At 40.1% G+C, this 14,451-nt stretch overlaps 1 protein-coding gene across 5 annotated transcripts in view; it reads right to left on the bottom strand.

Annotated features, from left to right (window-relative positions):
* srgap3 (SLIT-ROBO Rho GTPase activating protein 3) overlaps nt 1-14,451 on the bottom strand; it is a 258,575-nt gene that overhangs the window by 40,646 nt on the left and 203,478 nt on the right. For 3 of the 5 annotated variants that reach the window (XM_062969761.1, XM_062969760.1, XM_062969764.1), the window contains exons 10-12: nt 12,859-12,943; nt 5,817-5,844; nt 1,572-1,674 (exon numbers count right to left, since the gene is read on the bottom strand). In XM_062969761.1, the coding sequence (XP_062825831.1) occupies nt 1,572-1,674; nt 5,817-5,844; nt 12,859-12,943 (216 nt within the window). The remainder of the gene's footprint in view (nt 1-1,571; nt 1,675-5,816; nt 5,845-12,858; nt 12,944-14,451) is intronic. The other 2 variants (XM_062969763.1, XM_062969762.1) reach the window with 1 other exon arrangement.

Genomic DNA, 14,451 nt, shown 5'->3' on the forward strand with positions numbered 1-14,451 from the left:
ATTCAAGCTGACACATCAGGTGAGATGTTGCCTAGACAGAAATTCTTACCTATAATAATCTATGCTCTGGTCGCCTCACCTTTAGACTACTGGAATGCGTTGCAAGTAGGCCTGTCTTGAAAAACAACTCAGATACTGCTTCTGGTTCAGAATAGGAAGAGCTTTGTCACATGGCACAATTATAGCAGTATATTTTCATTTTAACTACTATGGCTGAATCCTAAGAATTCTAAAGACCACTCATAAACCGCAAATCCCAGGATTATATTTGATGGCAGCATGAACATTAAATGGAACCACAGTGCTATGTTTCTGTAGTGTAAAAAGGCTCCAGTTCTACAAGGTCATAAACTGGGACTGCCCATTTTGATCATATTATGCATGTGTTTCACCAGTTGTACTGGCTCCCATTCCATTCTGAGATACAATCCAATCCAAACAGTGTATGCAAGGGCCTTCCTGCTGTCTAAGGCAAGTAGCACCATGCTGCATAGAAACTCACCTATGGGCAACTGTGGAGGAGATGTAGAGCAGTGTTCACTCGCACATCACTCAGGGGCTACACTGCATGAAATTAGTGTACATCACTTCTAGTTTAGGGAGTAAAAATTGACACTTGCATTTTACCTGGGTGTCTGGCACATCTATAGGGGCCACAAAATGTGGCTCCAAAAACTATATGTGGTCCAAATGCTATAGTCCCCCCATGGCATCAGCCCCCATATCACAAGAGAAACAAGATAGTGGTGGCACGTCTTCTTCTGAAGAAAGCATTCTCTCCTCAACCCTTTTCACTGTGTAAGGAGGAAGAGGACAAGGAGAACATAGTGGCGTTGTCCACCCCACTTCATACAAAGAAGAATCCAGTGGTGGTGGCTATATCCCCCCAAACTAGACACCCTTCCCCAAAGAGGAAAACACAAGATATATCCACGTATTTTCTATAGTTCTGTTATTTCCTTCAGGACAATTAATAACTCACTGTTTATAGAACAAATTAATGTATACAAATTTTGCTACAATTGATCACATCTTGCCTTTCTTAAATGAAACAGCCACTTTAATCTGAGGGCCACAATCTCTCAGGATTTTTGTTTTAACTTTGATCCCCTGCAAATCCCTTTCCATGGGAGACAGCCATTCTGCATTTAAATTCCAGGATATTTGTAAGAATAGCAGCTTATAAAACCATGGTGGTTCTGTCTGAATTGATAAGATATGGCAGATTGCAATTAGCCTGCTGAGAGGAACAAAGGCTGCTGAGCTCCCATCCTGTTCTGCAAGGTTCATGTCTGTTATCTCATCCTACCAAGTTGGCATGGGTGGGAAGGAGACACTCCAAGAACAGGTATCTCACATGCCTCGCCACTACAACAAAGACAGGCAGCCACCAACAGAAATGATCACTGAGGCAGAGAGCATACTAAACATTTTAATTGTGTAATGTGCAGTGCATGGGAAAGCCCAGGTCCGAGAAAAGGAAGTAGGTCAGTGGTTAGAAGAGAAAAAAATATATATGCTACCATTACATCCACAGTGTTCACAGACTCTGACTGTTAGACAGCAAGTACCTTAATGAATGTTTCCATATTGCCGTTAAAGAGTTTATGATTATAGACTGAGAGAGGCCTAGGTCTCCTCATTTTCTGTGGTTTAGGGGGAAGACAGGGGGGCCTGAGAAAAATGGAACAAAAGAGACCAACAAAACATCAACGTGAATACAATGGCAGGGAAAGATCTCAAAGACTGCAAGTAAGAAAAACCTCAGAAGGGAAGGGGAAGCCTCCGAAGGGATTAATGCTTCAACTACACTGTGTGAACACCCAGAGGCGGTCCCCCGGCAAGGCCAATTAGGCGGTCGCCTGTGGCACATTATTACCGGGGGCGCCATCGAGGCGCCCCCGCGTTTGCCGGGAGTCCCAGCCTGCCTAGGCCGCTCCGCGCGGCGCCAAGCCAACGCAATTGCTCCACGTGGTCTTCCATGTCTGCGCGGTCGATTGGAAGGCTTGCGCACGTGCACAGGCCCATTGCCCAAAAAGCATGGTCAATGGGCCTGTGCAGGTGCACAGGCCTTCCAATCACCCCTGCGGACGGGTGGCTGGGCGTGCGTGCTCTCCAGGAGGCTGCCACCGCCGAAGGTATTTTTCAGCAATTTGTTTTGGGGGTGGGGTCACCAAAATTCTGGTCGCCTACTCCCCAAAATTACCTCAGGACGGCTCTGTGAACACTACCATCTTCATATCTTCCTCCAAAATTGTTATCATTTAAATTACTGGTGGTGTGAGGAACAGAGAAAAAACACTCACCAGCATCTTAAGAGTCCTATGCTAGCTTCCCATTCTGAAAAAATGTTTTATTATAAAAAAAATTTGGGGGGGGGGGGGTTAAATGTAATCCACTTGGAACAAGGCAAAAAAATGTTGACCACGAGATAGGATTTAAATATTGCATCAGCTATCCAGGAATATTGTAAAGCACAAGTAAATCTGACCTTCTTGGGAAAATGTCTGAGAACTCCACCTGGAGCTATCCATGCTATCGTGGTTTTAGCTTTTCAAAACACTGCACTAACTCTTGTCTCATAACCATCCATTCGTATCCCTGACCAAAAAAGGTCACTGCCCCCCGGGGGATTTAAAAGTAGTATTAGATTATGTTGAAGTATATTTGAAGTGACCTCCAAATTTACTGAAATGCAAAAAGCCTATTTTTGTACATTTCAATATTCTCATATGCATGGTTAAATAAAGAGCTCCATGTACAAAAAAAGCTATTTTTTGTTCCAGCATAAGAAAAAAAATCATATCCATAATTTCTGTAATAATTTTGCACTTTGTTACACACTAAAGTAGGATGGAATGACTGCTTAATTCATGGATTCTAGAGCCATGTTTTCACTTACCCACACTCTAAAAACCATCCCCCCTACCCCAGAAGTGTATGTTGCCCTCTATTAGTTCTCCAATGGAATTCAACGGTATGCATCCAGCCCAAATATAGTCAAAATAGAGAATTCGCAATTATCCACAGTTTTAGATATGGGCTTGGAATGTATCTCCCATGAATATGAGGTGGGTTCATACTGTACTATCTATTTATCTATATAAATAAAATCACTGGTTTCTGTGAGATTAGAAGGTGAATTTGGCAGCTTTGTATTCTCTATGTTAAATTCCCAGATTTCATTGTTTAATACCTTTCTTTTTTTTTAAATTGCAAGCTAAGCTGAAAAGTACATTCTTCCTTTATTCTGGGGCTCTGGAAGTGACAGGAAAAACCACCATCCACCACCATTATCACTTTCCTCCTCACTGAAAATATGCAGAGATTTAAATTAATCTACAGGCTGAGCCAGAATGACTGACTTCAATCCTGCAAGGTCTTGTGCTGTGCATATTAAAGGAAGATGAAGTGTGAGCAGATGCTGCCTTTTGGCACAGGAAAAACACCGTGCACTGCTCAGGTGGAATGAAATGGCAATTTTAAGAGCTTATTCTTTTAAATAAGCAACAAACAAAAAAAGAAGCAATCTGTGCATAAACAGAATGGGGTTTTGAAATGGTTCACAAGCTTCTGGAAAGTCACCACTAAACCTAGGTAAAAAAGAAACCACTCTGTGTCCAACTATCCCTTCTCAGAAACCTCAGTGGCTTTACTTTATGAGTTTTCCCTCACTTAAAGCTTTAGCAGGCAAAGGCACTGGACCTTCTGAAAGAAGAATAGAGTGGTCTCATTGCTATCTATCTCCACAAAACCCTGGCCTTGAGGAAGCCTTGGAGAAAGAGGTAACTCCTTCAGCACTGCCTGTGAGGTTCTAATACAGATTTAATACAGGCAGGGAGGGTACAGGTAGTCTGACCACAAGGATGTATCAACTCTACACCATTATAGCCATGTAAACCACTTTAACCACCATGGCTGTAGTCTGTGCAATCCTGGAGCTGGGAGTTTGGTAAGGCACTGGTAATGTCCTGCCAGAAGACTCTTACATTGTAACTAAATGGGCTATTCCTGCATCAAAGTGAACTGGGTTTTTTTTTTAATCTCACTTACCTAAGAAGATGAAATAAGAAACACATAATCTATTATTATACTTGCTTCTAACCAGAAGGTGAATGCAGAGCAGAGAGCACTGTGACAATTGGAAGGAAGAAGCTAAGCATTTGAACCTTTCCCATCCCAAGGAGAGTTTTTGCAAGTTGCAGCAACAAATCATGTAAGACTTGGAAACTGTAGAAAGCTGCTGCTCTCATGATTGTGCAGATTTGTACATAGCCCTTTGCACATAGCCCTTTGCCTGGAGTGAGATGCAGAATTTGTACCTTCATCTTTCACCTGGAGACCTGTGAAAACTGGTCTCATGGTCCGGCCTTGATATAGGGCAACCCTAACAAGAGTTATAAGGAGCTCACCAAACTACAAATCCCAGGATTCCATAGGAAAGAGCCATGCCCATTAAAATGTTACCAGACTGTTTAATTGTGCTGCATAAAACACAACCAGAGTAAAACCATGGTGTGAGAAGACTAGGATTGTCTTGATAAACAATTCTCAACTAACCCAAAATAGCTCAACCCCTAGATTTTCTTGAGGGTAACCATTACAGTTAAATATACCTAAGTCTAACTGGTATTTGTAATGATGATGGGGTTGGAAGAAGCTACTGAAGTTTTTTTTTGTTTGTTTGTTTTGTGTCAGGAGCGACTTGAAAAACTGCAAGTCGCTTCTGGTGTGAGAGAATTGGCCATCTGCAAGGACATTGCCCAGGAGATGTCCGGATGTTTTACCATCCTGTGGGAAGTTTTGTTCATGTCCCCGCATGGGAAGCTGGAGCTGACAGACAGGAGCTCACCCCGCTCCCAGATTCAAACCGCAGACCTTTTGGCCAGCTGGGGGCTCCAATTATTGCAGCAGCAATGAAATATGGAAGGATATATACAACTGAAACTCTGGGGCTAGCTCACTAAATAGAGCAAGCAGAGTATTTCGAGGTTTTCAGCCAATGTGTGTCTGCCTGTTTTGTGCATGTTCTCAACAACTTCATCCAGCCTTGTTTAACAAAGCAAACATTCTCAATTTGTATTTTGCCTTGTGCCAAAGACCCCATACGGGATCTTCCCACCTCTGGGCCTCTCCTTTTGCTTCCATCTTATCCTTTCAATTCACCATGGGCTATTGCTACTATACAACCTTGCAGGTAAACTGAACAAGGTTTCTGTCTCCTTCCAAAGGCTATCGGCACCTTTCTTTTATATGTTTCCTACTCCCTTCTTGACTTTCTCAGCTTCCTCATTTCCCCTCAAAGAACCCTAGCTTTTCCCTCATGCTTTAGTATCTAATATTTTCCTTTATTCTGGATGCTTTATCCTTCTCCCTTTCTAATAAGGAAAAAAGGATCAATCCACTGTGTGTGAATGAATTCTAGTGAACAAGGGAGGCCCTGGCAGTCTGCTAAGAGGTGTAGTCAATGTGAACACACTTCGATCCATCCACCGAGACTCTGCAGTGCACCGTACTGATACGGCATTTCTCATGGTTTCAGAGCTAGTCAGCGAGAAATTACACTGCAGCAAAAATGAGGACCTGTTTGTCATCTCTCTAATTAATATATTTGGGCAATGCAGGCACAAGTTAGGCTGCCGATGCAGGGAGTAGCCAGTCACTGTTTCCCTCCTTAGCATATGCCTAGAGCATTTTTGCTCAAACATTTGCATAGATCGGCTTATAGCAGATGCAGTTTAAATCCAGACTGGTTTCGCTTGCACAAGTCATACGAAATGATCTTTGAAAAGGGAACAGCCATGGATCCTACTTACCTGGTGGTCCCACATTCAGCTCTTTCGCCTGGAGGAGACAAAGAGAAAAATAATGTATTAATTTCTACTTGTTTACTTAATGATATTTTGTGTGTATCTTCAACTTGACTATCAACTTATGACTAACCACGTCAATTTCATAGGGTTTCCTTAAGCAAGGAATACTCAGATGTGACTCTACCAGTTCCTTCCTCTGAAATATAGCACATGCCACCTGATATTCACTGGTAGTCTCCCATCCAATTACTACCTAGTACTGTCCCTACTCAGCTTCCAGGGGCAGATGTCATAGCTGTTTCTCTCTTTTAAAGGAATTGGAGTTTTCTAAAGTCCAAATGAGCACAAAATAATCTGCATTATTTTTAGATACATTCAGTGGAAAATTGAATTGAGCCTAAAGATCCTGCAGATTGCTTAAAGCCCAGCCTGCACTTCAAAATGCATCCTGTAATTCAAGAATCACTGTTGTGGTGTGTCTTCATTTCTGACTTATGGTAACCTTAATGCAAGCCTATCAAGGGGCTTTCTCAGCTAGATCTGTTCAAGGAAGGTTTGCCTTTCCTTCCATTGAGGTTAAGAGTGGCATGACTTACCCAAGGTCACCTACTGGTTTTTCTCGGGTGAGAAGGGCGGGGTATAAATGTTGTAAATAAATAAATTGTGGGGATTTGAATCTTGGTCTTCCAAATCCAATTCAACACCCAAACCACAACACCATACCATATCTTCCGAAATCTGGGTTGATTTGAGTAACTCATAGTAACTCAGCTTCCTGCCCAAATCAAGCACTTAAGGTATGCTAGCTTGTTTTTCATCATCTCTCCACACAACCCCATTATTGCTCCTTGTTCCTCTCCAGCAATAGATTCTTAAATAGGGAAAGAACTTCTCAGAGGCTCCATTCTAGCTTTGAATTGCCCCATCGCCGTTATTTCCCAAACATAATAATGCATGATCTCTGTATAGTTGGACAATCACTGAAAGCCCACCAGGGGCCAGCCTGGGGAGTGGAATCTTTCAACTCCTTCGCAAGCCTTAATTCTTTGATTAGTACTATCTGAAGTTTTCTTATAGAAATTTTATCTGCTTTCAGCCTTCAAGGATGAAGTTCATTAAGAGGGCAAATAAATTATTAAAGGTGGCATAAATTGAGTAGCTCAGCTGTCAATGAAGCTTAGTTAATCTGCACCAGGGGAAGAGCTTTCTCCGAATAGCCTTTATGTCCAGCAATCAAAGGAAAAAGAAATGGGGAGAGGGTTGGGAAGAAAAAAGAGATAAGGGAGGTCCCTATGTGAACAATCCTCTCCAAGGAGCAAACAGAAAATTATTCCTTCACTTCGTTGAGGACTGCATGTGAACAAACAGTATTTAGCAGCTTAGCATTTTCCTATGAGTTAATTGACCACCTGATTGTAATCAAACAGAGTCCACATTTACAGTCAATATCCTCCCCTTTTTCATGCATCTCTTAACAGTTGCAATTGACAGAAGTGGCAGGCACATCGTTAATACAGTCTATTAATTTTTAGAAGTGTATGTCATTTCACAGATAAAAATGTAAACACACTCCTTGTGTTCTTTGTGAGGTGGTTTGCTGAAAGCATCTAAGTACAGCTTAAATCCTGATTATCTGAGAGACACTTATCTCTCTCTATCAGCCTGCCTGAGTCTTAAGATCCTTGCTGGAGGGCTTCCTTACACCCCCCCCCCCCAAATAACAATGGCACAGGCCAGTCTGGTGGGGACAAGAGAGAGGGACTTTGCAGGGGTGAATCTGGTCTGGTCTTTCTTCTACTCTCCTTCCACTGGACGATAAACACTTTTTTATTTCAATGAGACATGGCGTCTGTGCAGCATTGTTGTATTTAAACATTATTTATACTTTTTCCATTGTTTGTGTTCTAAAATGGCAGCTATTTTATTTATTTTTAATCTCATTTAATCATCAGGCATTTAGGTAGATTTTGTTATAATCTTGTCATAAGTTGTGAAGTCAGGAGAAAGACGAGACATAAACTGATTAAATAAACTAAATAAATAGAATGCCATTTGGGGGAGGAGGAGGAGGAGGAGGAGAAAAAGAAGAGGAAGATCATCATCATCATCATCATCATCACTACTATAGCATTCTGCCTCTTCTAGTCCACAAAAAAGTAAATATTTTTGATACGGTTCATTCTTGACTTTACAGTCATGTTCCTAAGATGTGCATCTTAAAAGACGTAAGTTCTTTTTGGACAGTTTCAATGGCATTGTGCATTAAGCAATCATTTCAGGGCCAAATTACACACTTTCACTGTGTAGCTTGTAGCTTTGTTTTTGGATTTTTTAAACTGCTACAGCATAAAAGAGTTAAATATCTACTGTAACTTGACGGGGGGGGGGGGGCACTGTATATAGAAATTAAAGAAAATCAGAAGGTGAAGCTACATGCTTCTCAGTAAGAGTACTGTATAATTTTGCTTACAGATAAGATATGGTAGCTCTTAAGAAAGAATAGACAGCTGATCCATCTAGCCCAAATCAGCCTCTCTGCTGAGGCTCTTAATTCCAAATGCCAGGAGCTGAACCCTAGGCATTATACATGAAAAGCATGCTTTCTGCCACTGAGCTCAGGGCCCACTACGAAAAGGTCTCCACAGCACTCTTTGAAAAGACAGAATGTATTCAACTGTGGTTGACAAATGCATTGTTGGAAATGGCAGGTTTTTCATGCCTTTTAAAAATAAACTTTCCAGTTCAGTCCTAGCTTCAGACTTCTGCCTCTTGCATTCTTTTTGATGCTCATGATATAAAACATTGGAAAGAATGTGGAGACTACAGGACAATCAGAGAATGAAACTTGTCATAGATACAATTCCTTAAACAACGTAAAAGCCTTAATTATATATTTGTAAGGAATGGTTGTTGCCACAGTGACAAAAATACTAAGGCACTCAAATCATTATCCCTTCATGAGTCATGGCTACAAAGCCAAAGGCTTCTGGGTCACAGAGAATGTGTAGTGATGGTGTGGTTGTGCTTAACTGATGGATTAATTGCAAGTGAAGCAAGTTGTTAAGAGAATATCAAAACTGCCTAGGATGAAAAAAATAAAAAATATTGTGGACTCTGCTGAGCAGATGAACATGCGGAAACACACAGATATGCGAAAACAGCCAATCTTAAAATCCATGGAGAAATGTTGAGGACAATAGGTTGAAGTCATTGTCCATCACAAGAGGAATAACAATGTTTGTTGTAATACTGGTCAAGATTGTTGGAAAACCTGTCATGATGTGAGATGACCAAAAGACTGGACCACATTACAAGGGAAATCAAGCCAATATCCTTCATAAAGAGGGAAAAATTAGTACAAAAGCAGGTAGCATGTCTTGGGGGAAGGAACTGCAGGTCACAAGCCCAGAGAGATGAGGGACAAGGAACATATTGTTTCATGAAGGAAGAGTAGCTGAAGAACACTGTTCACATAAATATATACAAATGGAACAGTTGGATGAGATGGGAAAGTGCCAAGAGAAAATAAGCCAGAATTCTAGTTATTAGAGAAAGCTAATCACTGCATTTCTAAAAAATAATGACAGAAGTCATAAAATAAAGGTGCCTGGAGTGTTTGTTGTAGCTACTTCAGAACTGCTGCAGCATTTTCACAAAGCAGGAAATGAAATGATGTAATCACACTATTTTCTGAGGGACAGCACTGCCATTATCTCAGAGGCTTGTTATTTGAGCTATAGGACAAATCCAGGCTAGTCAGGCATCACCTAATGGTAGCTTCAGCCTCTCCAGTATGTCAAAAGCCTGAATTTGGAAACAGCTACTCTTAGATATGCCTTGCAATGCAGGTGAGTGATCATATCTAACTAATGGTGATAGGAAATACAGGCCTAAGAACATCTGGAGAAATAAGAAGGACAGCCATTGTTCAATTAAGGCTGCATATGGTTGGAAGATCACTAGTTTTAGGGGGGAAGAGTGAACGTTCTTCAACTCAAGATAAAGTACTAGTTGCTATATCTGATTCCTTGAAAGGCAGTTCAGTTTAAAAATGCAAACCACTGTCTCTACTGATGAGACAGGGTCTGCAAATCATATGAACATAGGTAAATATCTGCAGAATTATAATCAACAAAAACAAAATAAACATCTATATGTTAGTATCTGTAATGCAAAAACAGATCAAAGGCAGCACATTCTAAATGCTGTGAAATGCATTCCCTGAGTGTATGACAGCAAAATATGGCAATAAATCACAGAAATATCTGCAAATTCAGCACCTAAGAAACAGTCTCCTGTTCCCAACACAACTTTTACAGTTAACAGGTCAACTAGGTTTCCCTTGGTTTCTTCAGGACAGGACATAAATCATACATTTAACCTTGGGCATCTACTTAAGTTAAACATTTTGAAGAGCCTTCTTGCTCTGGATAGAGGAAACTGTTATGAGCAGTCATACGTAGGTCACTATGACATATTCTGGGGGAGTCATAATAGGAAAAGGGGCATACAGCAGCATTAAAGAATGTGTTTATTATTATTATAGGTTCGTGTAGGCAAAATTCCACTATATCAGTATTTATTTAACCTTGGTTCAGTTGAGCTCACTACAGAAATTAAAGTAATGCAAGGTCTAAAAGCATAGTGTCAGAGAAGACTCTGGCAGCCTTAACCATTATAAGAAAAATCATCAAAGCATGCTAAAGAAATTTTATTTTAGGAGTTTCTTTTTAGCTGCCAGTTCCTTGCAGTTATCCTCTGAAATAATAATTTTAATAGTAATAATAATAATAATTTGTGATTTTGTGATACAAAATCCAGAATATAGATCTTATTTGCTGTCATACTGTCTTTGTATCAATAATAATAATAATAATAATAATAATAATAATAATAATAATAATAATTTATTTCTACCCCACCACCATCTCCCAAAAGGGACTTGAGGCGGCCTACAAAGTACTCGTAATGTAACAATACATACAGTGCAATAAATACAGATACATTACTATCAAAGGAAAACATAATTCACATCATCAATACATAACAATACCACAGTAAAATCAATCAACTCAGAAGTGGAAGACTCAGGAACTGATTGAAATGTGTAGGTCAAAATAATTAACCATAATGGGATAACATATCACTACATATTGGAAGGTATCTAACATATCTAAGTATGTCCTTAGGTTGGTCAATATATTCCAAAAATTCCTGCCAGATACAGGTTAAATACCCCTTCTCTGAAATGCTTGGGAAAGAAGCATAATGAGATATCTTGGGGATGTAACCTATGTTTAAATATAAAAATCATATAGGTCTTATACACACAACCTGGAGGAAAATGTATAAACAATATTATTATTTTTAAAATTGTGCATGAAACAAAATTGTGTATACTGAACTATTAGAACAGAAAGGTGTCCCTACTTCAGCCACCCCATGGGGCCAATGTTGGATTTTGGAGTATTTCAGATTTCAGAATTCTGGATATGAGATGTAGTAAGTCTTTCTCATGTAGAAAAACCAGGTTCATATGGACACACAGTTCTGCCATGGGTGTTTCCACTTATGTGTGTGTGGGGGGGGGGGGGGCACGTGGGTAGGCTACATTCTTCAATGCTCATGGGCAGATCATCACTAAAATGTGGTTCTTAAAGACCATGACCATTTGTTAGCACATTCAATTCTAGATCAGATTACAAACGTGTATGGTGATGTATGAGCATCAAGGCTTTCTCAATCATGATAATCTCCCTTTGTGTTGAAAATCTTTTTGTTATTTATTATTTTCCTTTCCAGGCCATCTTTCTCCCAAGGTGGAACTCAAGACATTGCATTAAAAAAAACTATAGCAAAAATGCCACATTATTTAGAAATTTAGAGAAACATTAAGGGCCCCGTGTTTTGTCAAATTCTTCCTAAATCATTTTGACTAAATTAAGTCACAAGATTCTCCTCTTAATTCAATTCCTTGGCTGTAAAAAGGACAAAGAGCATTTGATAGCTATCATGTAGGACGACCAGAAATAATTCCTTTGCAAGTAGGAAATTTCACTTTCACTGCATGCATAGCAGGATGCTGAAACAACTCCTCCCTTTATTACTGACTATATTTAACACCACTCATTTTTGCTGGAGTGAAACCTACTAAAATCTAGTGGTGCAGACTCTGGTTCTGAAACACCAGTCTATCATTTTTCCTGTTGATGGTTCGTTTTCAAAGATAGTAACTGAAAAGCTTTTTATGTGTAACAGAAGACCCAACATATGCATCTGTTCATACTGAGACATACTGCAGTTGTTTACAGAGATCCTTTATTTTCCAAATGAAATGGAACCCTTATTTACCAAATGAAAGTGATGAGTGTTAAAAAGAACACAGTAAACGTGTTACAAAGGAATATGTTTTGATTTCTGTTTTCCACTCAACAAAGAGCATCCACTTATATCTCCTTAGCTGGCAAAACAGAAATAATGGGGTGCATACCTAATGAAGGGGGGGCCCCGATGGCGTAGTGGACTAAAGCCTTGTGACTTGAAGGTTGGGTTGCTGACCTGAAAGTTGCCAGGTTCAAATCCCACTCGGGGAGAGTGCGGATGAGCTCCCTCTATCAGCTCCAGCTCCATGCGGAGACATGAGAGAAGCATCCCACAAGGATGGTAAAAATATTTTAAAACATCAGGGCATCCCCTGGGCAACGTCCTTGCAGACAGCCAATTCTCTCACTTCAGAAGCGACTCAAGTTGCTCCTGACACACACACACACACACACACACAAACCTAACGAAGGAATGCCTCTTTTATGCCTTAAGAAAAGAATCAATGCAGGGGGCATTCCAATGCCAATCTCAGGCAAACTTGAAAGATAGGTGGAAAAAACAACAATTTTCCTCTGTCTTTCACTGTGCTGCAACAGATGCAGCTACCAACAAACAGTGCCAAAAGAAATCAGCAAATAACAGGTGAGATCTATAGATCAGGATTCAAATTATCTTTTGATGAGAAATTCACTCTCTTTGTTAGGATATATATGTTACTTACCTTCTCCTAGAGTCTGCTTCAATAAATCATGTTTAGCCTGTAGCTTGGTAATAAGATTACTGCCATTCAGATATTCCTTAAATTTCTGTAAGAGAGAAAACACACACACATATAAACAAAAACGTACAGGGAAAGATGCTTAGTGAAATATTATATCAGGTATATTTCTTCTCCTATTGGAACATCAGCACAGAGCAGAGGACATGTAGGCTGCCTTAATGAACCAGACATCAGTTATATATAGACACAAAGTTAGATCAAAGATGCCTTTTTCACTTGGGCTTTTACTTTTTCACCATTTAAGTATCAGTCCTGGTGATCTCATAAGGCCAAAAACCTTTGTGCCAAACCATGTGCTTGAGGTCAGAGCCTGAGATCACAAGGAACTCAAAAGACAAAAGTTCAAAGAAAGCGTTCTTTTGTCCGGCTTCTGGGAATGGCCTCAATAAGCAAAGACGCTTTTCCCTTCTCCACAGAAAGGACTCCACTTTTGTGCAAACAACGATAAAGCAGAGAAGAATTCTCACTTCATGAGGTCTGCTGGCTTGGCTGATACTTCTCTGGTGGAATTGTTCTGAGCATAACTTTTATTTTCAAATTGCCTCACGTCTAATAATAGTGTCATACAGGAAAGTAAAAGCACAGAGCAGAGCAGAAAGGCAAGTGGAGAGGGAGGTACTGGGGTGGGGAAGCAGAAATGGGAAGGTTGAAGAACATAAACATAATGCCCCTTGAGGATTTCAAGACACAAATTAGGGAAAAGCATCTAGGCTAAGGAAATAATATTTGCTATGATGGTATAGAACTATACAGTAGTACAAAGACCAGGTTACATATTAAGATTTTGCTACTCCAGATCACAGCTTTGACTCTTCTCTGTAACATGTGGATAATTATAAAATCATATTTTACAAGACTATGGAGGTTATGGAATGAAATAGTCTGAACATTAATTAACACTATCTCATTGCTGAGTACAATGGTGCAACTCTTACTGTCATATCACTAGATATTGTTCATAGAATCATAAGATTGAAATTGACTACAAGGGTCATTTAGTCCAACTCTTGAGAGATTATCATCTAACTTCCAAAGAAGTCTAGTCCACCATCTTATAAGGTAGTGGTTCTCAACCTGTGGGTCCCCAGGTGTTTTGGTTTACAACTCCCAGAAATTTCAGCCAGTTACCAACTGTTAGGATTTTTGGGAGTTGAAGGCCAAAACATCTGGGGACCCACAAGTTGAGAACCACTACTCTAAGGCAATCTATTGCATGTCAAACAGCTTTTACTATTTAAAAACGTTCTTCCTAATATTTAAATGGAATTTCTTTACAAGCAAACAAACTTGCCATCTCTTCTGCATGGCATCCCTTCAGATGTTTAAAGACAGCCACCATGTCTCCTCTTCGGACTTCTCCTTTAGGAGCCCAACACACCCAGACCATAGTTCAAATCTCAACACAACTGTGGAAACCCTCTGAGTCACCTTGGGCAAGTCACATTCTCCTAGCGTTAGAGGGAACCAAGTTCAAAAACCCTCCTGAACAAATCTTTCCAAGAAGACCTTGTGGCACAGTCATCATAAGTTGGA

This window comes from Anolis carolinensis, chromosome 2 (genome assembly GCF_035594765.1).
Source record: "Anolis carolinensis isolate JA03-04 chromosome 2, rAnoCar3.1.pri, whole genome shotgun sequence".
Taxonomy (NCBI): domain Eukaryota; kingdom Metazoa; phylum Chordata; class Lepidosauria; order Squamata; family Dactyloidae; genus Anolis; species Anolis carolinensis.